Raw genomic sequence first — 22,098 nt, forward strand, 5'->3', positions numbered from 1 at the left:
TAGTTAGTCCTCCAGATCAGAGGCAGTAGGGATGTTCTCTTGATAAGTGTTCAAATTGGACCGTTTTCTGTCCTGCTAAGCATTCAACATGTAACGAGTACTTTTGGGTGTCAGGGAAAATGTATGGAGTAAATAGTACATCTTTTTCTTCATGAATGTAGAGAAGTAAAAGAGAAAGTTGTTAAAAATATATTTCTCAAAGAGATAATGAATGAATGAGAACAATTGACATTCAAGAATTAGTCACTGTGTTGACCACAACCAACATGCTGGATCTCTGTTTAGTTGTCACTGTGTTGACCACAACCAACATGCTGGATCTCTGTTTAGTTGTCACTGTGTTAACCACAACCAACATGCTGGATCTCTGTTTAGTTGTCCCTGTGTTGACCACAACCAACATGCTGGATCTCTGTTTAGTTGTCCCTGTGTTGACCACAATCAACATGTTGGATCTCTGTTTAGGGGTCAGTGCTCTAAAATGAGTCTCTCTGGGGAGAGAGAGGAGGGGGGCCCTGCCTCTAAAATGCATCTCTCTGGGGGACATGACACCAAAGCTAAGAGGTAAGATGACAATTTTATGAAGAATTTATTAACTTTATTTCCAAAATAAATAGCTATCTTAAGATGAATGCAGTTACTGTAAATCTCTCTGGATAAGAGCATCTGCTAAATCAGGGGTTCTCAATCCGGGGTCTGTGGAGGTACTGCAGGGGTTCTCAATCCGGGGTCTGTGGAGGTACTGCAGGGGCTCCACGGCACCCTGACTGTACTCGTTGCAATGTAACACATTTGATAGAATTTTCACATGACACGACCACTTTGCCTACTCTTAATTATTGCCTAATATAATGGAATGCATATTTTCTTTACCAATTCTGATCGTTGTTACAAGAAGAATTTTGACAATATTCCCGTTATATCAACACACTCTTCACACCCGTTTAACAACTCTAAATAGCTTTGGCATAGTAGGCATCAAGTCCCTTGCCAATAATGTTGCCTGCAACGTTGCATACAATGTTCATTTTCATCGAACACAGATTACGCCCTAGATGTCTTCAATTGCCCAATTTATAGCCATGCCAAATTTAGGATAATTTTTTTTAACAATGTGATGTTGCGCTCCAAAGGGATAACTTGAAATAACATGATGTAGATAATTAAATAATCAAAAGATAAACGTGTTAATTTTACACTCTTAGAAAAGAAGGTTCCTTATAGAACCAAAAAGGCTTCTATCACTTCCTTAATATATGGAACCACTAAAAGTTATATATATTTAGGTTCAGTGAAGAAGAACCTCTAGAGTTCTGATCAACGAAAGGTGAACGTTTTGAGGATATGAACCCAGCAGACCTCCAGGGGTCAGATCAATTCCTCACGTTTTTTCCAGCGCCGGCCCGGGATATAAACCAGCCACCTTTGGACCACAGGTCCAACTCCTGCCACAGCTCCAACTCCTTAGCCGCTGGACGAAAACCTGAGTTAATCTTGAGAAATTAGCATAAATTAATCTGCCAAAATGAAGACAAAACGCTTTGGAGACATACATGGTATCACTTGTTATACATAAGTATTATACATAAATCATTGCCAAAAGTACAAGACATATATTATTTATGGATTGACCATATAGAGATATAAAACATTATTTTTAACTACTGCAAAGCAATTACATGTGGCTCAGGAACCACTGACTCGCTGCATTATTCTATTGTATTATCAAGACACCTGCTGTTAACTCTTAACTACTTAGGACAGCTCACGAGGTGTTCTAAATATCTGCCGACTAGGTGGGACTAGAGACTTCATGCATAGCTTTAATTTATACCCATAAGTGTAACATAAGTGTAAAATGTCTTTATTCTCAGTACTTATACGACCAATTTTCTACTCTGAGACGCTTTGTGGACATGGGCCTAGATCTGAAAATATTGTTATAAAAAAACGTAGAATGTTTGTTTAACATAATAATAAAAAATGAATATTACTAATTTAACCCACTGTAAACATTGGGTTTAGTTGATTGTGTTGCACTGCTCATGTCCACGTTCTGAAACTGCCCGCATCCCTGTACAGAAACAGATCTGTCCGCGTCCACGTACAGTGTGGCGCAAAGCATATTGTACCGGTTACGCGCAGAGTGGGCTGAGGTGATCTTGGGGAATAACGACAGAGTTTGTTACAGTGTTGAAACGCCGAAGTTTTATTGTTCAATTTCCTTTTTGCTTTACGGTCAGGGACCGTATGAGTGTAGCCAGATCCTTTTCACTCTCTATCCTTGTTTCATTTTGTGGTTCACTGGATTCGTCGTCATCATCGAGATGAGGGACAGACGAACGTCCTGCTAGCTAGCCAAGCTAGTCGGTACAGCTAGGTAAGCTAGCTAGCTACTCTACCAGCAGGATCCTAGTTATCCTAGCTTGTTGGTACAGTTAGGTAAGCTAGCTAGCTACTCTACCAGCAGCATCCTAGTTATCCTAGCTAGTCGGTACAGCTAGGTAAGCTAGCTAGCTACTCTACCAGCAGCATCCTAGTTATCCTAGCTAGTCGGTACAGCTAGGTAAGCTAGCTAGCTAGCTACTCGACCAGCAGCATCCTAGATATCCTAGCTAGTCGGTACAGCTAGGTAAGCTAGCTAGCTACTCTACCAGCAGCATCCTAGTTATCCTATCTAGTCGGTACAGCTAGGTAAGCTAGCTAGCTACTCTACCAGCAGCATCCTAGTTATCCTAGCTAGGTAAGCTAGCTAGCTACTCTACCAGCAGCATCCTAGTTATCCTAGCTAGTCGGTACAGCTAGGTAAGCTAGCTAGCTACTCTACCAGCAGCATCCTAGTTATCCTAGCTAGTCGGTACAGCTCGGTAAGCTAGCTAGATACTCTACCAGCAGCATCCTAGCTAGTCGGTACAGCTAGGTAAGCTAGCTAGCTACTCTACCAGCAGCATCCTAGTTATCCTAGCTAGTCGGTACAGCTAGGTAAGCTAGCTAGATACTCTACCAGCAGCATCCTAGTTATCGTAGCTAGTCTTTACAGCTAGGTAAGTTAGCTAGCTACTCTACCAGCAGCATCCTAGTTATCCAAGCTAGTCGGTACAGCTCGGTAAGCTAGCTAGCTATTCTACCAGCAGCATCCTAGTTATCCTAGCTAGTCGGTACAGCTCGGTAAGCTAGCTAGCTAGCTACTCTACCAGCAGCATCCCAGTTATCCTATCCTCCCTCTCTCGTTGACTGATGCTGGCTACCTCTGTCCGGTTCTCCTCTCTTCACTAGATGGACAGTAACTTTAGTGTTTAACCCCTCTGTGTCCAGGACCAAACTTTTGAATATTATTTTCAGGGCGCCTCAAGTAGGCTGGACATATTCCATTTTTAACAATGTTTTTTTTCTGATGAAAACTAGTTAATTACATGGAGCCCAATTTCATAACATTACCTTATGTCCCTAGTAAGTAGTTCATTCCATCCACAAGAAGGCATAGTGCTGACACAAGCTTTTTGGCGGGGCTGAGAATCTCTACTTTTCTAGGCTACCGCAGGTTAGAGCGCTGGACTTGTAACCGAAAGGAAAGGTTGGTAGATTGAATCCCTGAGCTGACAAGGAAAAAAAAAAATCTGTCTTTCTGCCACTGAACAAGGCAGTTAACCCACTGTTCCTAGGCCATCATTGTAAATAAGAATTTGTTCTTAACTGACTTGCCTAGTTAAATAAAGGTAAAATTATCTCATGTAAAAAACACTATTTCAAATGTTGCTACATACGACCGAATTGAGACGGTCAGTCACATTTGACTGTAAAACCTAGCAGTACTACTGATTTCTCTGACAGTGAGGCAGAGATATATTATTACTGTGTATGTAGCATTTAGAAAAAAAACATGATTATTTGTCTCTGAAATGAAACCATCAAGTGATAGATTTTAAACAAATACATGTCTGTCATTGAACAACCCCATGCCATGATTAGATTGTCATAATTACAGCCGTGTTGAAGAGACCAAACTGCAGCAGGTGAAATGTAGATACTCATCTTTTTAATATATAAGAGCAAAGTATCCACGGGAAAAAACAATAAACAACACAAAAAAAAACGACTAACAGGCTACGTACCAAAAGACTATCACTATCTAACAGGAGCCTATCACTATCTAGCAGTAGCCTATCACTATCTAACAGGAGCCTATCACTATCTAGCAGTAGCCTATCACTATCTAACAGGAGCCTATCACTATCTAGCAGTAGCCTATCACTATCTAACAGGAGCCTATCACTATCTAGCAGTAACCTAGCACTATCTAACAGGAGCCTATCACTATCTAGCAGTAGCCTATCACTATCTAACAGGAGCCTATCACTATCTAGCAGTAGCCTATCACTATCTAACAGGAGCCTATCACTATCTAGCAGTAGCCTAGCACTATCTAACAGGAGCCTATCACTATCTAGCAGTAGCCTATCACTATCTAACAGGAGCCTATCACTATCTAGCAGTAGCCTATCACTATCTAGCAGTAGCCTATCACTATCTAACAGGAGCCTATCACTATCTAACAGGAGCCTATCACTATCTAACAGTAACCTATCACTCGTTTTTATGTTTAACTTTAAATCAGTTAACGGTGTATCAATGAAAATCTGATACAGAGTGGAATGTACTGTTGACCAACCCATATATTTCAGCAGGGAAGTGTTCCTCACACCATCATTTCAAATGGTAGGACATGTGTCCTGTTGAAGCTAACTGGCTGATGGTAGGACATGTGCCCTGTTGAAGCTAACTGGCTGATGGTAGGACATGTGTCCTGTTGAAGCTAACTGGCTGATGGTAGGACATGTGTCCTGTTGAAGCTTACTGGCTGATGGTAGGACATGTGTCCTGTTGAAGCTTACTGGCTGATGGTAGGACATGTGTCCTGTTGAAGTAAACTGGCTGATGGTAGGACATGTGTCCTGTTAAAGCTAACTGGCTGATGGTAGGACATGTGTCCTGTTGAACCTTACTGGCTGATGGTAGGACATGTGTCCTGTTGAAGTAAACTGGCTGATGGTAGGACATGTGTCCTGTTAAAGCTAACTGGCTGATGGTAGGACATGTGTCCTGTTGAAGCTTACTGGCTGATGGTAGGACATGTGTCCTGTTGAAGCTTACTGGCTGATGGTAGGACATGTGTCCTGTTGAAGCTTACTGGCTGATGGTAGGACATGTGTCCTGTTGAAGCTAACTGGCTGATGAAGTACAATAACCTAGTATGCCTATTTACAGCAGCATATTAGTAACGGTTGTTGCTGTGTTGAATGGACCAAACTGCAGACGGAATGTGGATACTCATCTTTTTAATATATACGAGCAAAGCATCCACAGGAAAAACAATAACTACTAACTACAGGCTAACAGGCTACATACAAACAAAAGACTAGCGGTGTTAGCACAACCACCCACAAACCCAAGTGACAAACATACTCCTAATTATATGACTCCCAATCAGGAACAATGATCACCAGCTGTCCCTGTTCGGGAGCCACACAGACCCACATAGAAATACAACACCCAGAACACACATACAGACATACTCTGCCACGTCCTGACCAAAACTACACAACACCCTCTGCTGGTCAGGACGTGACAGTACCCCCCCTAAAGGTGCCTACCCCGAATGCACCTAAAAAAAGAAACCACAAAATCCCCCAAAACCACAAGAAAAACAAATACAAATACCCCCTAAACAATAAGGGAGGGAAGGGAGGGTGGCTGCCGTCAACAACGGCACTGTGCTACACCCTCCCTCCCCAACTATCCTGGAGGTGGCTCTGGTTCCGGCCTCCTGCCCTCCAGGTTGTAGGCAGACTCATTGGGGTCCGGGTTGTAGACAGGCTCAATCCGTTGTGGATCGTGGGCAGGTTCCTTCATTTCCACGCTGTAGGCAGACTCATTCAATACACAGTTAGTCACATTCAGTTCTGAGTCGCAGGTAGACTCCTTCAGTTCCGGGTCGCAGGCAGACTCCCTCGGTTCCGGGTCGCAGGCAGACTCCCTCGGTTCCGGGTCGCAGGCAGACTCCCTCGGTTCCGGGTCGCAGGCAGACTCCCTCGGTTCCGGGTCGCAGGCAGTCTCCCTCGGTTCCGGGTCGCAGGCAGTCTCCCTCGGTTCCGGACTAGACACTGGTGCCGGATACTCTGGACTGCACACTGGTGCCGGATACTCTGGACTGCACACTGGTGCCGGATACTCTGGACTGCACACTGGTGCCGGATACTCTGGACTGCACACTGGTGCCGGATACTCTGGACTGCACACTGGTGCCGGGCTCTTGAGGCTGGGCCGACGCACTGGAAGCCTGGTGCGTGGGGCTGGTAGAGGTGGTACCAGGCTGAAGACACGCACCCTAGGGCTAGTGCGAGGAGCGGGAACAGGCTGAATAGGACTAGGCCAACTCATGGGAAGCTTGGTCCGGGTTGCTGGTACTGGTCGTGCCAGACTGGAGGAACTCACTTCTGAGATAGCACGAGAGGCAGGAACCGGATAGACTGGGCCATGGAGGCGCACAGGTGGCCGTGACCGCACCACCTGCACAACCCATCCTGGCAGGATGGAACTAACAGCCCTGTACGAGCGGGGTGCTGGTACAGGGCGAACTGGGCTGTGCAGGGGCCTGATGGTTGCCGTGCATAGAGCGGGAGTAGGGTAGCCTGGTCCTAGGAGGCGTACCGGCGACCAGACGCGCTGCGCAGGCATCCTCCTACCAGGCTGGATGCCCACTCTAGCACGGCATCTGCGAGGGGCTGGAATGGCGCGCACCGGACTGTGCGTGCGTATGGGCGAGAGAGTGCGCACCTCAGCGAAACACGGCGCCCTCCACTCCATACGCTCCTCCATGTACTCACGGGTAGCTGGCTTATGGCTCTTCCTAGGCCTAGCCAAACTACCCGTGTGCCCCCCCAAAAAAAATTATTGGGGGTGCATCTCCGGCTTCCTCGCCAGTCATGTACCCCGGTAGCGTTCCCGGTCCTCACCAGCCTTTCGCCACGGGCCCTCTCCGGCCAGAATCTGTTCCCAAGTCCATTTCTCACAAGTGTCCATGTCGAAGTCTATTTCCTCAGAATAGTCCATATATTCAGCGTCCTGCTCCCTTTTCCGCTGCTTGGTCTTGTTGTGGTGGGTGGTTCTGTCATAATTACAGCCATGTTGAAGAGACCAAACTGCAGTAAGTGAAATGTAGATACTCATCTTTTTAATATATAAGAGCAAAGTATCCACGGGGAAAAAACAATAAACAGAATGACTAATAACATGCTACGTACATCCCAAAAGACTAGCAGTGTCAGCACAACCACCCACAAACCCAAGTGACAAACATACTCCTAATTATATGACTCCCAATCAGGAACAACGATCACCAGCTGTCCCTGATCGGGAGCCATACAGACCCACATAGAAATACAACACCCAGAACACACATACACAGACATACTCTGCCACGTCCTAACCAAAACTACAAAACTACACAACACCCTCTGCTGGTCAGGACGTGACATAGATAGTGAAAAAACACACCAATCTCTTTCATAATTTCTTTAAACAATAAAAGCTAATTAAAGAACATTTCTGAAAATGGATATATAGCGTTTTGGAATGAACCTCTTCTTATGTTTCCCCATCTGAGCTCAGAGTAGATGAGAGATGTGATGTTTGTCTCTGTTGTGTTGAAGCCCAATCAAGCAGGAGAGACCAGCCTCCCCTGTACCCAGCTGTGTGTCCATGAAGAGTGACCGGTCTATGCTGCAACCTATAGCGTTTAGAGAGGGAGACTTTTCTACTGAACAAAGGTAAGAAGAACTCATGGGTCATGGTCAGTGAGTTAAAAAACACTCTCTCTAGTCATTTCTCCCATTTCTCCCATTATTTTTGTTGTTTTCATAATCCATCGGCTAATCCTTTTGTCCATTTTCATAGTCCTTAAACAATATTAAACAAACACAACATTCCCTCCCTGTGTGTGTGTGTGTGTGTGTGTGTGTGTGAGACAAACAGTGACACATTTTATTATTATTATTATTGACAGTTAACATAGAGATGAAATGTCACAACTACATGTTCATGTGATGCATTAAATCACCTGACAGTTTCTATGTCTGTTAGTAAATATTTTATTTCTCAAAGAGATAATGAATACATGAGAACAATTGACATTAAAGAATTACTGTGTTAACCACAACCAACATGCTGGATCTCTGTTTAGTTGTCACTGTGTTAACCACAACCAACATGCTGGATCTCTGTTTAGTTGTTACTGTGTTAACCACAACCAATATGCTGGATCTCTGTTTAGTTGTCACTGTGTTGACCACAACCAACATGCTGGATCTCTGTTTAGTTGTCACTGTGTTAACCACAACCAACATGCTGGATCTCTGTTTAGTTGTCACTGTGTTAACCACAACCAACATGCTGGATCTCTGTTTAGTTGTCACTGTGTTAACCACAACCAACATGTTAGATCAATGTTTAGTTGTCACTGTGTTAACCACAACCAACATGTTAGATCTCTGTTTAGTTGTCACTGTGTTAACCACAACCAACATGCTGGATCTCTGTTTAGTTGTCACTGTGTTAACCACAACCAACATGCTGGATCTCTGTTTAGTTGTCATTGTGTTAACCACAACCAACATGCTGGATCTCTGTTTAGTTGTCACTGTGTTAACCACAACCAACATGCTGGATCTCTGTTTAGTTGTCACTGTGTTAACCACAACCAACATGCTGGATCTCTGTTTAGTTGTCACTGTGTTAACCACAACCAACATGCTGGATCTCTGTTTAGTTGCACTGTGTTGACCACAACCAACATGCTGGATCTCTGTTTAGTTGTCACTGTGTTGACCACAACCAACATGCTGGATCTCTGTTTAGTTGTCACTGTGTTAACCACAACCAACATGCTGGATCTCTGTTTAGTTGTCACTGTGTTGACCACAACCAACATGCTGGATCTCTGTTTAGTTGTCACTGTGTTGACCACAACCAACATGCTGGATCTCTGTTTAGTTGTCACTGTGTTGACCACAACCAACATGCTGGATCTCTGTTTAGTTGTCACTGTGTTGACCACAACCAACATGCTGGATCTCTGTTTAGTTGTCACTGTGTTAACCACAACCAACATGCTGGATCTCTGTTTAGTTGTCACTGTGTTAACCACAACCAACATGCTGGATCTCTGTTTAGTTGTCACTGTGTTGACCACAACCAACATGCTGGATCTCTGTTTAGTTGTCACTGTGTTGACCACAACCAACATGCTGGATCTCTGTTTAGTTGTCACTGTGTTGACCACAACCAACATGCTGGATCTCTGTTTAGTTGTCACTGTGTTGACCACAACCAACATGCTGGATCTCTGTTTAGTTGTCACTGTGTTAACCACAACCAACATGCTGGATCTCTGTTTAGTTGTCACTGTGTTAACCACAACCAACATGCTGGATCTCTGTTTAGTTGTCACTGTGTTAACCACAACCAACATGCTGGATCTCTGTTTAGTTGTCACTGTGTTAACCACAACCAACATGCTGGATCTCTGTTTAGTTGTTACTGTGTTAACCACAACCAACATGTTAGATCAATGTTTAGTTGTCATTGTGTTAACCACAACCAACATGCTGGATCGCTGTTTAGTTGTCACTGTGTTAACCACAACCAACATGCTGGATCTCTGTTTAGTTGTCACTGTGTTAACCCCAACCAACATGCTGGATCTCTGTTTAGTTGTCACTGTGTTAACCACAACCAACATGCTGGATCTCTGTTTAGTTGTCACTGTGTTGACCACAACCAACATGCTGGATCTCTGTTTAGTTGTCACTGTGTTGACCACAACCAACATGCTGGATCTCTGTTTAGTTGTCACTGTGTTGACCACAACCAACATGCTGGATCTCTGTTTAGTTGTCACTGTGTTGACCACAACCAACATGCTGGATCTCTGTTTAGTTGTCACTGTGTTAACCACAACCAACATGCTGGATCTCTGTTTAGTTGTCACTGTGTTGACCACAACCAACATGCTGGATCTCTGTTTAGTTGTCACTGTGTTGACCACAACCAACATGCTGGATCTCTGTTTAGTTGTCACTGTGTTAACCACAACCAACATGCTGGATCTCTGTTTAGTTGTCACTGTGTTAACCACAACCAACATGCTGGATCTCTGTTTAGTTGCACTGTGTTGACCACAACCAACATGCTGGATCTCTGTTTAGTTGTCACTGTGTTGACCACAACCAACATGCTGGATCTCTGTTTAGTTGTCACTGTGTTAACCACAACCAACATGTTAGATCAATGTTTAGTTGTCATTGTGTTAACCACAACCAACATGCTGGATCTCTGTTTAGTTGTCACTGTGTTGACCACAACCAACATGCTGGATCTCTGTTTAGTTGTCACTGTGTTAACCACAACCAACATGCTGGATCGCTGTTTAGTTGTCACTGTGTTAACCACAACCAACATGCTGGATCTCTGTTTAGTTGTCACTGTGTTAACCACAACCAACATGCTGGATCTCTGTTTAGTTGTTACTGTGTTAACCACAACCAACATGTTAGATCAATGTTTAGTTGTCACTGTGTTAACCACAACCAACATGTTAGATCTCTGTTTAGTTGTCACTGTGTTAACCACAACCAACATGCTGGATCTCTGTTTAGTTGTCACTGTGTTAACCACAACCAACATGCTGGATCTCTGTTTAGTTGTCACTGTGTAAACCACAACCAACATGCTGGATCTCTGTTTAGTTGTCACTGTGTTAACCACAACCAACATGCTGGATCTCTGTTTAGTTGTCACTGTGTTAACCACAACCAACATGCTGGATCTCTGTTTAGTTGTCACTGTGTTGACCACAACCAACATGCTGGATCTCTGTTTAGTTGTCACTGTGTTAATCACAACCAACATGCTGGATCTCTGTTTAGTTGTCACTGTGTTAACCACAACCAACATGCTGGATCTCTGTTTAGTTGTCACTGTGTTAACCACAACCAACATGCTGGATCTCTGTTTAGTTGTCACTGTGTTAACCACAACCAACATGCTGGATCTCTGTTTAGTTGTCACTGTGTTAACCACAACCAACATGCTGGATCTCTGTTTAGTTGTCACTGTGTTAACCACAACCAACATGCTGGATCTCTGTTTAGTTGTCACTGTGTTAACCACAACCAACATGTTGGATCTCTGTTTAGTTGTTACTGTGTTAACCACAACCAACATGCTGGATCTCTGTTTAGTTGTCACTGTGTTAACCACAACCAACATGCTGGATCTCTGTTTAGTTGTCACTGTGTTAACCACAACCAACATGCTGGATCTCTGTTTAGTTGTCACTGTGTTAACCACAACCAACATGCTGGATCTCTGTTTAGTTGTCACTGTGTTAACCACTACCAACATGCTGGATCTCTGTTTAGTTGTCACTGTGTTAACCACAACCAACATGCTGGATCTCTGTTTAGTTGTCACTGTGTTAACCACAACCAACATGCTGGATCTCTGTTTAGTTGTCACTGTGTTAACCAACATGCTGGATCTCTGTTTAGTTGTCACTGTGTTAACCAACATGCTGGATCTCTGTTTAGTTGTCACTGTGTTAACCACAACCAACATGCTGGATCTCTGTTTAGTTGTCACTGTGTTAACCACAACCAACATGCTGGATCTCTGTTTAGTTGTCACTGTGTTAACCACAACCAACATGCTGGATCTCTGTTTAGTTGTCACTGTGTTAACCACAACCAACATGCTGGATCTCTGTTTAGTTGTCACTGTGTTAACCACAACCAACATGTTGGATCTCTGTTTAGTTGTTACTGTGTTAACCACAACCAACATGCTGGATCTCTGTTTAGTTGTCACTGTGTTAACCACAACCAACATGCTGGATCTCTGTTTAGTTGTCACTGTGTTAACCACAACCAACATGCTGGATCTCTGTTTAGTTGTCACTGTGTTAACCACAACCAACATGCTGGATCTCTGTTTAGTTGTCACTGTGTTAACCACTACCAACATGCTGGATCTCTGTTTAGTTGTCACTGTGTTAACCACAACCAACATGCTGGATCTCTGTTTAGTTGTCACTGTGTTAACCACAACCAACATGCTGGATCTCTGTTTAGTTGTCACTGTGTTAACCAACATGCTGGATCTCTGTTTAGTTGTCACTGTGTTAACCAACATGCTGGATCTCTGTTTAGTTGTCACTGTGTTAACCACAACCAACATGCTGGATCTCTGTTTAGTTGTCACTGTGTTAACCACAACCAACATGCTGGATCTCTGTTTAGTTGTCACTGTGTTAACCACAACCAACATGCTGGATCTCTGTTTAGTTGTCACTGTGTTAACCACAACCAACATGCTGGATCTCTGTTTAGTTGTCACTGTGTTGACCACAACCAACATGCTGGATCTCTGTTTAGGGGTCACTGTGTTAACCACAACCAACATGCTGGATCTCTGTTTAGTTGTCACTGTGTTAACCACAACCAACATGCTGGATCTCTGTTTAGTTGTCACTGTGTTAACCACAACCAACATGCTGGATCTCTGTTTAGTTGTCACTGTGTTAACCACAACCAACATGCTGGATCTCTGTTTAGGGGTCACTGTGTTAACCACAACCAACAACCCCTCTGTTTAGGGGTCAGTGTTCTAAAATGAGTCTCTCTGGGGAACATGAGACCAAAGCTAAGAGGTGAGACAACAATACTGTTTCAGAATGTATTACGTTTATTTCCAATATTTCCACAATTTTTATCACATTTGTGTTTTTTCAATATCAAGTGTGACATTTTAACCTGGAAATTACAAACTTTAGAAGCCTTTTTAAACCTCAAATACACTACCATTTTGCATTTTCTGCTGTGCAGGAACATTTCTGACACAATAGATTATCAAATTAATATACGGCAACTTTACTGTAAGTCTCTCTGGGGACGGTTTCCTGAAAGTGATGGCATTTAGGCTTACAGGTGTTTTAAAGATGTATCTTTCCTACAATGGCCGAAGAAATAACATGAGTTTCCTAAAACAGAGAATGGTCGCTATGTGCGTCGTTGGAGCATGTGTCGATACTGATAACCTCAGTCAGAGTTCATATCCTCAGTCAGACCAGTAGAAACTGGATCAGCAGCACAACAAGGTATCACGTCTGGTGAACAGGTCAGAGTTCATATCCTCAGTCAGACCAGTAGAAACTGGATCAGCAGCACTACAAGTTATCATGTCTGGTGGACAGGTCAGAGTTCATATCCTCAGTCAGACCAGTAGAAACTGGATCAGCAGCACTACAAGGTATCACGTCTGGTGGAGCATGTATCAATTCTGATAGGATGGAAAGAAAGGGAGCGCTGCTCTCAGATCAGTTTTCTCCATTCAAATCTTTACTTAACATTATAATTATTTCACAATACTGATGAAGGATCAGCTTCTAGACAATAAAAGTACTTACAGCAATTACACAGTACAAGTAATTACAGCAGTTACACAAAAGTAATTACAGCAATCACACAATAAAATGAATACAGCAATTACACAATAAATGTAATTACTGCAATCACACAATTAAAGTTACAACCCTTTTTGTGGCTATAAACATCCCTTTGTTATGGTTTTTTATAGAACCTTTATGGAGGATAGTTCTATAAACATCCCTTTGTTATGGTTCTTTATAGAACCTTTATGGAGGATAGTTCTATAAACATCCCTTTGTTATGGTTCTTTATAGAACCTTTATGGAGGATAGTTCTATAAACATCCCTTTGTTATGGTTCTTTATAGAACCTTTATGGAGGATAGTTCTATAAACATCCCTTTGTTATGGTTCTTTATAGAACCTTTATGGAGGATAGTTCTATAAACATCCCTTTGTTATGGTTCTTTATAGAACCTTTATGGAGGATAGTTCTATAAACAACCCTTTGTTATGGTTCTTTATAGAACCTTTATGGAGGTCAATCTCAAAGGTTCTTTATAGATTATTTTGAAGAACCTGACATTTGTTTTGCATTCTGGTTAGCCATAATATATTGTTAACATTCCATAGGTGTTATTATCGTGTTTAAATGTAACATTTTAGTCATTTAGCAGACACTCTGATCCATAGCAACTAGGGTTAAGTGCATTGCTCAAGGGCACATCAAAAGATTTGTCATCTAGTCAGCTCGGGGATTTAAACCAGCGACCTTTCAGTTACTGCCCCAATGCTCTTAACTCTAGGCTACCTGCCGTGACGAGATGAATCAGATGTGCTAGCTCTCAAACTGCTGGGGGTCACTGCAGTGATGTTGAAACAAAGCTTCCTGTCAAGGTATGCGTGAAGGGCTGTAGGAAGTCAGGCGCAGGAGAGCAGATAGTTGGTGGCAAAACGGAGCCTTTTATTTGGCGAACCAAAAGCACACGGCACAAACGAACAGGAAAATACAAATATGGGTTGAACATAACCCAGCGCAACCAGCCTAACGTGCACGTACATGAACAGATAAACAATACCACACAAAGACATGGGGGAAACAGAGGGTTAAATACACAACACATAATGAGGGAAATGAGAACCAGGTGTGTGGGAAAACGAGACAAAACAAATGAAAAATGGATCGGCGATGGCTAGAAGACCGGCGACGTCGACCGCCGAACAAGGAGAGGCATCGACTTCGGCAGAAGTCGTGACACTTCCTGAAGCATTGAGGCTTTCCAGCCAACTGTGTCAAATAGGTTTATTACTCAGAGCTTCATTATTCGTACACAATGCACATTAGTTATATCTTCTGGGCAGCAATAAATAGCAGAGTGTGATTATCAGATAGAGGTATTTTTTTGTCCATAGATTTCATCAAAACTCTGTCTGTGAACAGAGTATGCTGTTCCCAGCTGTCTGTCTATGAACACAGTATACTGTTCCCAGCTGTCTGTCTGTCTATGAACACAGTATACTGTTCCCAGCTGTCTGTCTATGAACAGAGTATACTGTTCCCAGCTGTCTGTCTATGAACACAGTATACTGTTCCCATCTGTCTGTCTGTCTATGAACACAGTATACTGTTCCCAGCTGTCTGTCTATGAACACAGTATACTGTTCCCAGCTGTCTGTCTATGAACAGAGTATACTGTTCCCAGCTGTCTGTCTGTCTATGAACACAGTATACTGTTCCCAGCTGTCTGTCTATGAACACATTATACTGTTCCCAGCTGTCTGTCTATGAACACAGTATACTGTTCCCAGCTGTCTGTCTGTCTATGAACACATTATACTGTTCCCAGCTGTCTGTCTGTCTATGAACACAGTATACTGTTCCCAGCTGTCTGTCTGTCTATGAACACATTATACTGTTCCCAGCTGTCTGTCTGTCTATGAACACATTATACTGTTCCCAGCTGTCTGTCTGTCTATGAACACAGTATACTGTTCCCAGCTGTCTGTCTATGAACACAGTATACTGTTCCCAGCTGTCTGTCTATGAACACAGTATACTGTTCCCAGCTGTCTGTCTATGAACAGAGTATACTGTTCCCAGCTGTCTGTCTGTCTATGAACACAGTATACTGTTCCCAGCTGTCTGTCTATGAACACATTATACTGTTCCCAGCTGTCTGTCTATGAACACAGTATACTGTTCCCAGCTGTCTGTCTGTCTATGAACACATTATACTGTTCCCAGCTGTCTGTCTGTCTATGAACACAGTATACTGTTCCCAGCTGTCTGTCTGTCTATGAACACATTATACTGTTCCCAGCTGTCTGTCTGTCTATGAACACATTATACTGTTCCCAGCTGTCTGTCTGTCTATGAACACAGTATACTGTTCCCAGCTGTCTGTCTATGAACAGAGTATACTGTTCCCAGCTGTCTGTCTGTCTATAAACACATTATACTGTTCCCAGCTGTCTGTCTATGAACACAGTATACTGTTCCCAGCTGTCTGTCTGTCTATGAACACATTATACTGTTCCCAGCTGTCTGTCTATGAACACAGTATACTGTTCCCAGCTGTCTGTCTATGAACACAGTATTCTGTTCCCAGCTGTCTGTCTGTCTATGAACAGAGTATACTGTTCCAAGCTGTCTGTCTATGAACACAGTATACTGTTCCCAGCTGTCTGTCTGTCTATGAACACAGTATACTGTTCCCAGCTGTCTGTCTATGAACACAGTATACTGTTCCCAGCTGTCTGTCTGTCTATGAACAGAGTATACTGTTCCCAGCTGTCTGTCTATGAACACAGTATACTGTTCCCAGCTGTCTGTCTGTCTATGAACACAGTATACTGTTCCCAGCTGTCTGTCTATGAACACAGTATACTGTTCCCAGCTGTCTGTCTATGAACACAGTATACTGTTCCCAGCTGTCTGTCTGTCTATGAACACAGTATACTGTTCCCAGCTGTCTGTCTGTCTATGAACACAGTATACTGTTCCCAGCTGTCTGTCTATGAACACAGTATTCTGTTCCCAGCTGTCTGTCTATGAACACAGTATACTGTTCCCAGCTGTCTGTCTATGAACAGAGTATACTGTTCCCAGATGTCTGTCTGTCTATGAACACAGTATACTGTTCCGAGCTGTCTGTCTATGAACAGAGTATACTGTTCCCAGCTGACTGTCTGTCTATGAACACAGTATACTGTTCCCAGCTGTCTGTCTATGAACACAGTATACTGTTCCCAGCTGTCTGTCTGTCTATGAACACAGTATACTGTTCCCAGCTGTCTGTCTGTCTATGAACAGAGTATACTGTTCCCAGCTGTCTGTCTATGAACACAGTATACTGTTCCCAGCTGTCTGTCTATGAACACAGTATACTGTTCCCAGCTGTCTGTCTGTCTATGAACACAGTATACTGTTCCCAGCTGTCTGTCTGTCTATGAACACAGTATACTGTTCCCAGCTGTCTGTCTATGAACACAGTATTCTGTTCCCAGCTGTCTGTCTATGAACACAGTATACTGTTCCCAGCTGTCTGTCTGTCTATGAACACAGTATACTGTTCCCAGCTGTCTGTCTATGAACACAGTATTCTGTTCCCAGCTGTCTGTCTGTCTATGAACAGAGTATACTGTTCCCAGCTGTCTGTCTATGAACACAGTATTCTGTTCCCAGCTGTCTGTCTGTCTATGAACAGAGTATACTGTTCCCAGCTGTCTGTCTGTCTATGAACACAGTATACTGTTCCCAGCTGTCTGTCTATGAACACAGTATTCTGTTCCCAGCTGTCTGTCTGTCTATGAACAGAGTATACTGTTCCCAGCTGTCTGTCTATGAACACAGTATACTGTTCCCAGCTGTCTGTCTATGAACAGAGTATATTGTTCCCAGCTGTCTGTCTATGAACACAGTATACTGTTCCCAGCTGTCTGTCTGTCTATGAACACAGTATACTGTTCCCAGCTGTCTGTCTGTCTATGAACAGAGTATACTGTTCCCAGCTGTCTGTCTGTCTATGAACAGAGTATACTGTTCCCAGCTGTCTGTCTATGAACACAGTATACTGTTCCCAGCTGTCTGTCTATGAACACAGTATACTGTTCCCAGCTGTCTGTCTATGAACAGAGTATACTGTTCCCAGCTGTCTGTCTGTCTATGAACACAGTATACTGTTCCCAGCTGTCTGTCTATGAACAGAGTATACTGTTCCCAGCTGTCTGTCTGTCTATGAACAGAGTATACTGTTCCCAGCTGTCTGTCTATGAACACAGTATACTGTTCCCAGCTGTCTGTCTGTCTATGAACAGAGTATACTGTTCCCAGCTGTCTGTCTATGAACACAGTATACTGTTCCCAGCTGTCTGTCTGTCTATGAACACATTATACTGTTCCCAGCTGTCTGTCTATGAACACAGTATACTGTTCCCAGCTGTCTGTCTGTCTATGAACAGAGTATGCTGTTCCCAGCTGTCTGTCTGTCTATGAACACAGTATACTGTTCCCAGCTGTCTGTCTATGAACACAGTATACTGTTCCCAGCTGTCTGTCTATGAACACAGTATACTGTTCCCAGCTGTCTGTCTATGAACACAGTATACTGTTCCCAGCTGTCTGTCTATGAACAGAGTATACTGTTCCCAGCTGTCTGTCTATGAACAGAGTATACTGTTCCCAGCTGTCTGTCTATGAACAGAGTATACTGTTCCCAGCTGTCTGTCTATGAACAGAGTATACTGTTCCCAGCTGTCTGTCTATGAACACAGTATACTGTTCCCAGCTGTCTGTCTGTCTATGAACACAGTATACTGTTCCCAGCTGTCTGTCTGTCTATGAACACAGTATACTGTTCCCAGCTGTCTGTCTATGAACAGAGTATACTGTTCCCAGCTGTCTGTCTATGAACACAGTATAATGTTCCCAGCTGTCTGTCTATGAACAGAGTATACTGTTCCCAGCTGTCTGTCTATGAACACAGTATACTGTTCCCAGCTGTCTGTCTGTCTATGAACACATTATACTGTTCCCAGCTGTCTGTCTATGAACACAGTATACTGTTCCCAGCTGTCTGTCTGTCTATGAACACAGTATACTGTTCCCAGCTGTCTGTCTATGAACACAGTATTCTGTTCCCAGCTGTCTGTCTGTCTATGAACAGAGTATACTGTTCCCAGCTGTCTGTCTATGAACACAGTATAATGTTCCCAGCTGTCTGTCTATGAACACAGTATACTGTTCCCAGCTGTCTGTCTATGAACACAGTATACTGTTCCCAGCTGCCTGTCTGTCTATGAACAGAGTATATTGTTCCCAGCTGTCTGTCTATGAACACAGTATACTGTTCCCAGCTGTCTGTCTATGAACAGAGTATACTGTTCCCAGCTGTCTGTCTGTCTATGAACAGAGTATACTGTTCCCAGCTGTCTGTCTATGAACACAGTATACTGTTCCCAGCTGTCTGTCTGTCTATGAACACAGTATACTGTTCCCAGCTGTCTGTCTATGAACACAGTATACTGTTCCCAGCTGTCTGTCTGTCTATGAACACAGTATAATGTTCCCAGCTGTCTGTCTATGAACACAGTATACTGTTCCCAGCTGTCTGTCTATGAACACAGTATACTGTTCCCAGCTGTCTGTCTATGAACACAGTATACTGTTCCCAGCTGTCTGTCTGTCTATGAACACAGTATACTGTTCCCAGCTGTCTGTCTGTCTATGAACAGTGATTTCTCCATGGATCATCCTGTCAACTCCAATGGTGGTGGATCAGTTACCTTTGACCTGTCACTAGTCAGAATAATATTAATAGTGAAGAGGAGAATCTTCAAGATGTCATATAGATATGTTTTGTAATGTGTAGTTTGTTTGAACTAAGTTTATTAGAGGAATTACTGCCCCCTCTTTTATCTCTGTAGGGGATGGTCTACTCTGTTAGAGGATCAGTATCTCTCTCTCCTTTATCTCTGTAGGGGATGGTCTACTCTGTTAGAGGATCAGTAGTAACATCTAGAAGTCTCTCTCTCTCTTTTATCTCTGTAGGGGATGGTCTACTCTGTTAGAGGATCAGTATCTCTCTCTCCTTTATCTCTGTAGGGGATGGTCTACTCTGTTAGAGGATCAGTAGTAACATCTAGAAGTCTCTCTCTCTCCTTTATCTCTGTAGTGGATGGTCTACTCTGTTAGAGGATCAGTATCTCTCTCTCCTTTATCTCTGTAGGGGATGGTCTACTCTGTTAGAGGATGAGTAGTAACATCTACACTCTCTCCTTTATCTCTGTAGTGGATGGTCTACTATGTTAGAGGATCAGTCCAGGTGTGCAGTGTGTCAGCAGGTTCTGAGGGATCCAGTCTCTACCACCTGTGGACACAGGTTCTGCAGACAGTGCATCACCAGATACTGGGAGAAACCTGCTCCTTCAGGAGACTATGACTGTCCTCAGTGTAGAAAGAGATCCAGAACACTTCCTGTACTACAGCACCTGAGGGAACCCAATGATGCAAGAGGCTTTGAAAAAAGTAAGACCACTTGCAGACCTGTGCTAAGTCAATACCTCAATTTGATTAAGTGTTAACTACAATAATATAAGTTACTGTAGTTGTGGAAGGCCCACATTTCATCCTGTCAATGAATGTGTCTGATAACACCCTATTTCCTCTTCCCTTGTAGTGGATGACAGCCTGCAGAAAGCTATAGTAAATCATAAAGACAGTCTGATAAGGAGGTATGAATGTGTAATAGAAGGCATCGAAACAGCAGGGAACCAAACTCCCCTCAACAGGATTTACACAGAGCTCTACATCACAGAAGGCGAGAGTGAAGGGGTTAACAATGAACATGAGGTGTGGCAGCTAGAGACAGCACCCAGGACACCAACCTCACATGACACAGTAATCCACTGCAATGACATCTTTAAACCCTTACCTGGCCAAGAGAGAAGCATCAGAACTGTGCTGACGAAGGGCATCGCTGGCATCGGAAAAACAGTCTCTGTGCAGAAGTTCATCCTAGACTGGGCTGAAGGGAAGGCAAACCAAGATGTGGATATCATATTTGTGCTTCCTTTCCGGGAGCTGAACTTGATCAAAGATCGTCAGTACAGTCTTCTCAGACTTTTAAATGACTTCCACACAGAACTAGACATAGGCAATGCAAAGAAACTCACTGCCTGTAAAGCTATGTTCATCTTTGATGGTTTGGATGAAAGCAGACTTCCATTGGATTTCCAGCACAATGAAAAGGTGTCTGATGTCACCCAGACATCATCTGTTGATGTTCTGCTGACAAACCTCATCAAGGGGAATCTGCTTCCCTCTGCTCTCCTATGGATAACCTCCCGACCAGCAGCAACCAATCAGATCCCCCCTCAGTGTGTTGACCAGGTGACAGAAGTACGAGGATTCAGTGACCCACAGAAGGAGGAGTACTTCAGGAAGAGATTCAGTGATGAGGACCTGGCCAACAGAATCATCTCACACATAAAGACATCAAGGAGCCTCCACATCATGTGCCACATGCCGGTGTTCTGTTGGATTTCTGCAATAGTCCTTGAACACATGTTGAGTACAGACAAAAGAATAGAGATGCCCACGACTCTGACTGAGATGTTCACACACTTCGTGCTCATTCAGACCAGCCTGAAGAACCAGAAGCATCATGGAAGAGATGAGATGGAACAAGAGGAGCTCATGGAGTCAGATAAGGAAATTCTTCTGAAGCTGGGGAGGCTGGCGTTTGAAAATCTGGAGAAGGGTAATCTCATGTTCTATGAAGAAGACCTGAACAGAGTGCGGCCTTGATGTCAAAGAAGCCTCACTGTACTCAGGAGTGTGCACACACATCTTTAAAGAAGAGTCTGTGTTATTTCAGAGAGTGGTGTACTGCTTTGTACATCTAAGCATTCAGGAGTTTCTCTCAGCTGTCTACATGTACCATTGTTACACAAGCAAGAACATGGATGCACTGAAGCCCTTCTTCAAGAGAAAGTCTGAAGAGCTAACCTTGCATGAGCTGCTGAAGAGTACCGTGGATAAAGCCTTGGAGAGTAAGAATGGACACCTGGACCTTTTTGTTCGCTTCCTTCATGGCATGTCAGTGGAGTCCAATCAGAAACTCCTACAAGGTCTGGTAACACAGACAGAAAGCAGTCCAGAGAGCGTCCAGAAAACAATCCGATCCCTTAAGGTGATGCAGAGGAAGAACATCTCCCCTGAGAGGTGGATTAATCTCTTCCACTGTCTGATAGAGATGAAAGACCATTCAGTACAGGAGGAAATCCAAGAGTACTTGAGGTCAGAGAAAAGATCGATAAACCTCACACTTGCTCAGTGTTCAGCGCTGGCCTACATGCTGCAGATATCAGAGGAGGTTATGGATGTGTTTGACCTAAAAGAATACAAGACAACACAGGAGGGTCGTAGGAGACTGCTCCCAGCTGTGAGGTGCCGCAGAAAGGCTCTGTAAGTACTCAAACTTACTGTATGTGGGAAGAGCAGTATTTTTATTAGCTGAAACTCTTGAACATAATATAATACAAACTGATCAGAAAGCAATGCACTGGGGACATATTAGTCGGGCAGGTGTAACAGTGTAAGCAGGGGAAGCTAAGCA

General features: G+C 43.4%; 1 protein-coding gene and 1 long non-coding RNA gene across 2 annotated transcripts in view; one reads left to right on the top strand and one right to left on the bottom strand.

Annotated features, from left to right (window-relative positions):
• LOC145875697 (uncharacterized) overlaps positions 1 to 22,098 on the bottom strand; it is a 211,235-nt gene that overhangs the window by 32,556 nt on the left and 156,581 nt on the right. The gene's annotated exons all lie outside the window — the stretch shown is intronic.
• The window catches only part of LOC123741777 (NLR family CARD domain-containing protein 3-like), a 39,670-nt gene that overhangs the window by 1,476 nt on the left and 16,096 nt on the right, over positions 1 to 22,098 (top strand). The window contains 6 exon segments of the mRNA XM_082971527.1: positions 466 to 564; positions 7,710 to 7,826; positions 12,710 to 12,763; positions 19,771 to 20,006; positions 20,158 to 21,269; positions 21,271 to 21,947. Of these exon segments, the coding sequence (XP_082827653.1) occupies positions 482 to 564; positions 7,710 to 7,826; positions 12,710 to 12,763; positions 19,771 to 20,006; positions 20,158 to 21,269; positions 21,271 to 21,947 (2,279 nt within the window). The 5' untranslated portion in view covers positions 466 to 481.

The sequence above is a fragment of the Salmo salar genome, unplaced genomic scaffold (assembly GCF_965601325.2).
Source record: "Salmo salar unplaced genomic scaffold, fSalSal1 ptg000306l, whole genome shotgun sequence".
Lineage (NCBI taxonomy): Eukaryota > Metazoa > Chordata > Actinopteri > Salmoniformes > Salmonidae > Salmo > Salmo salar.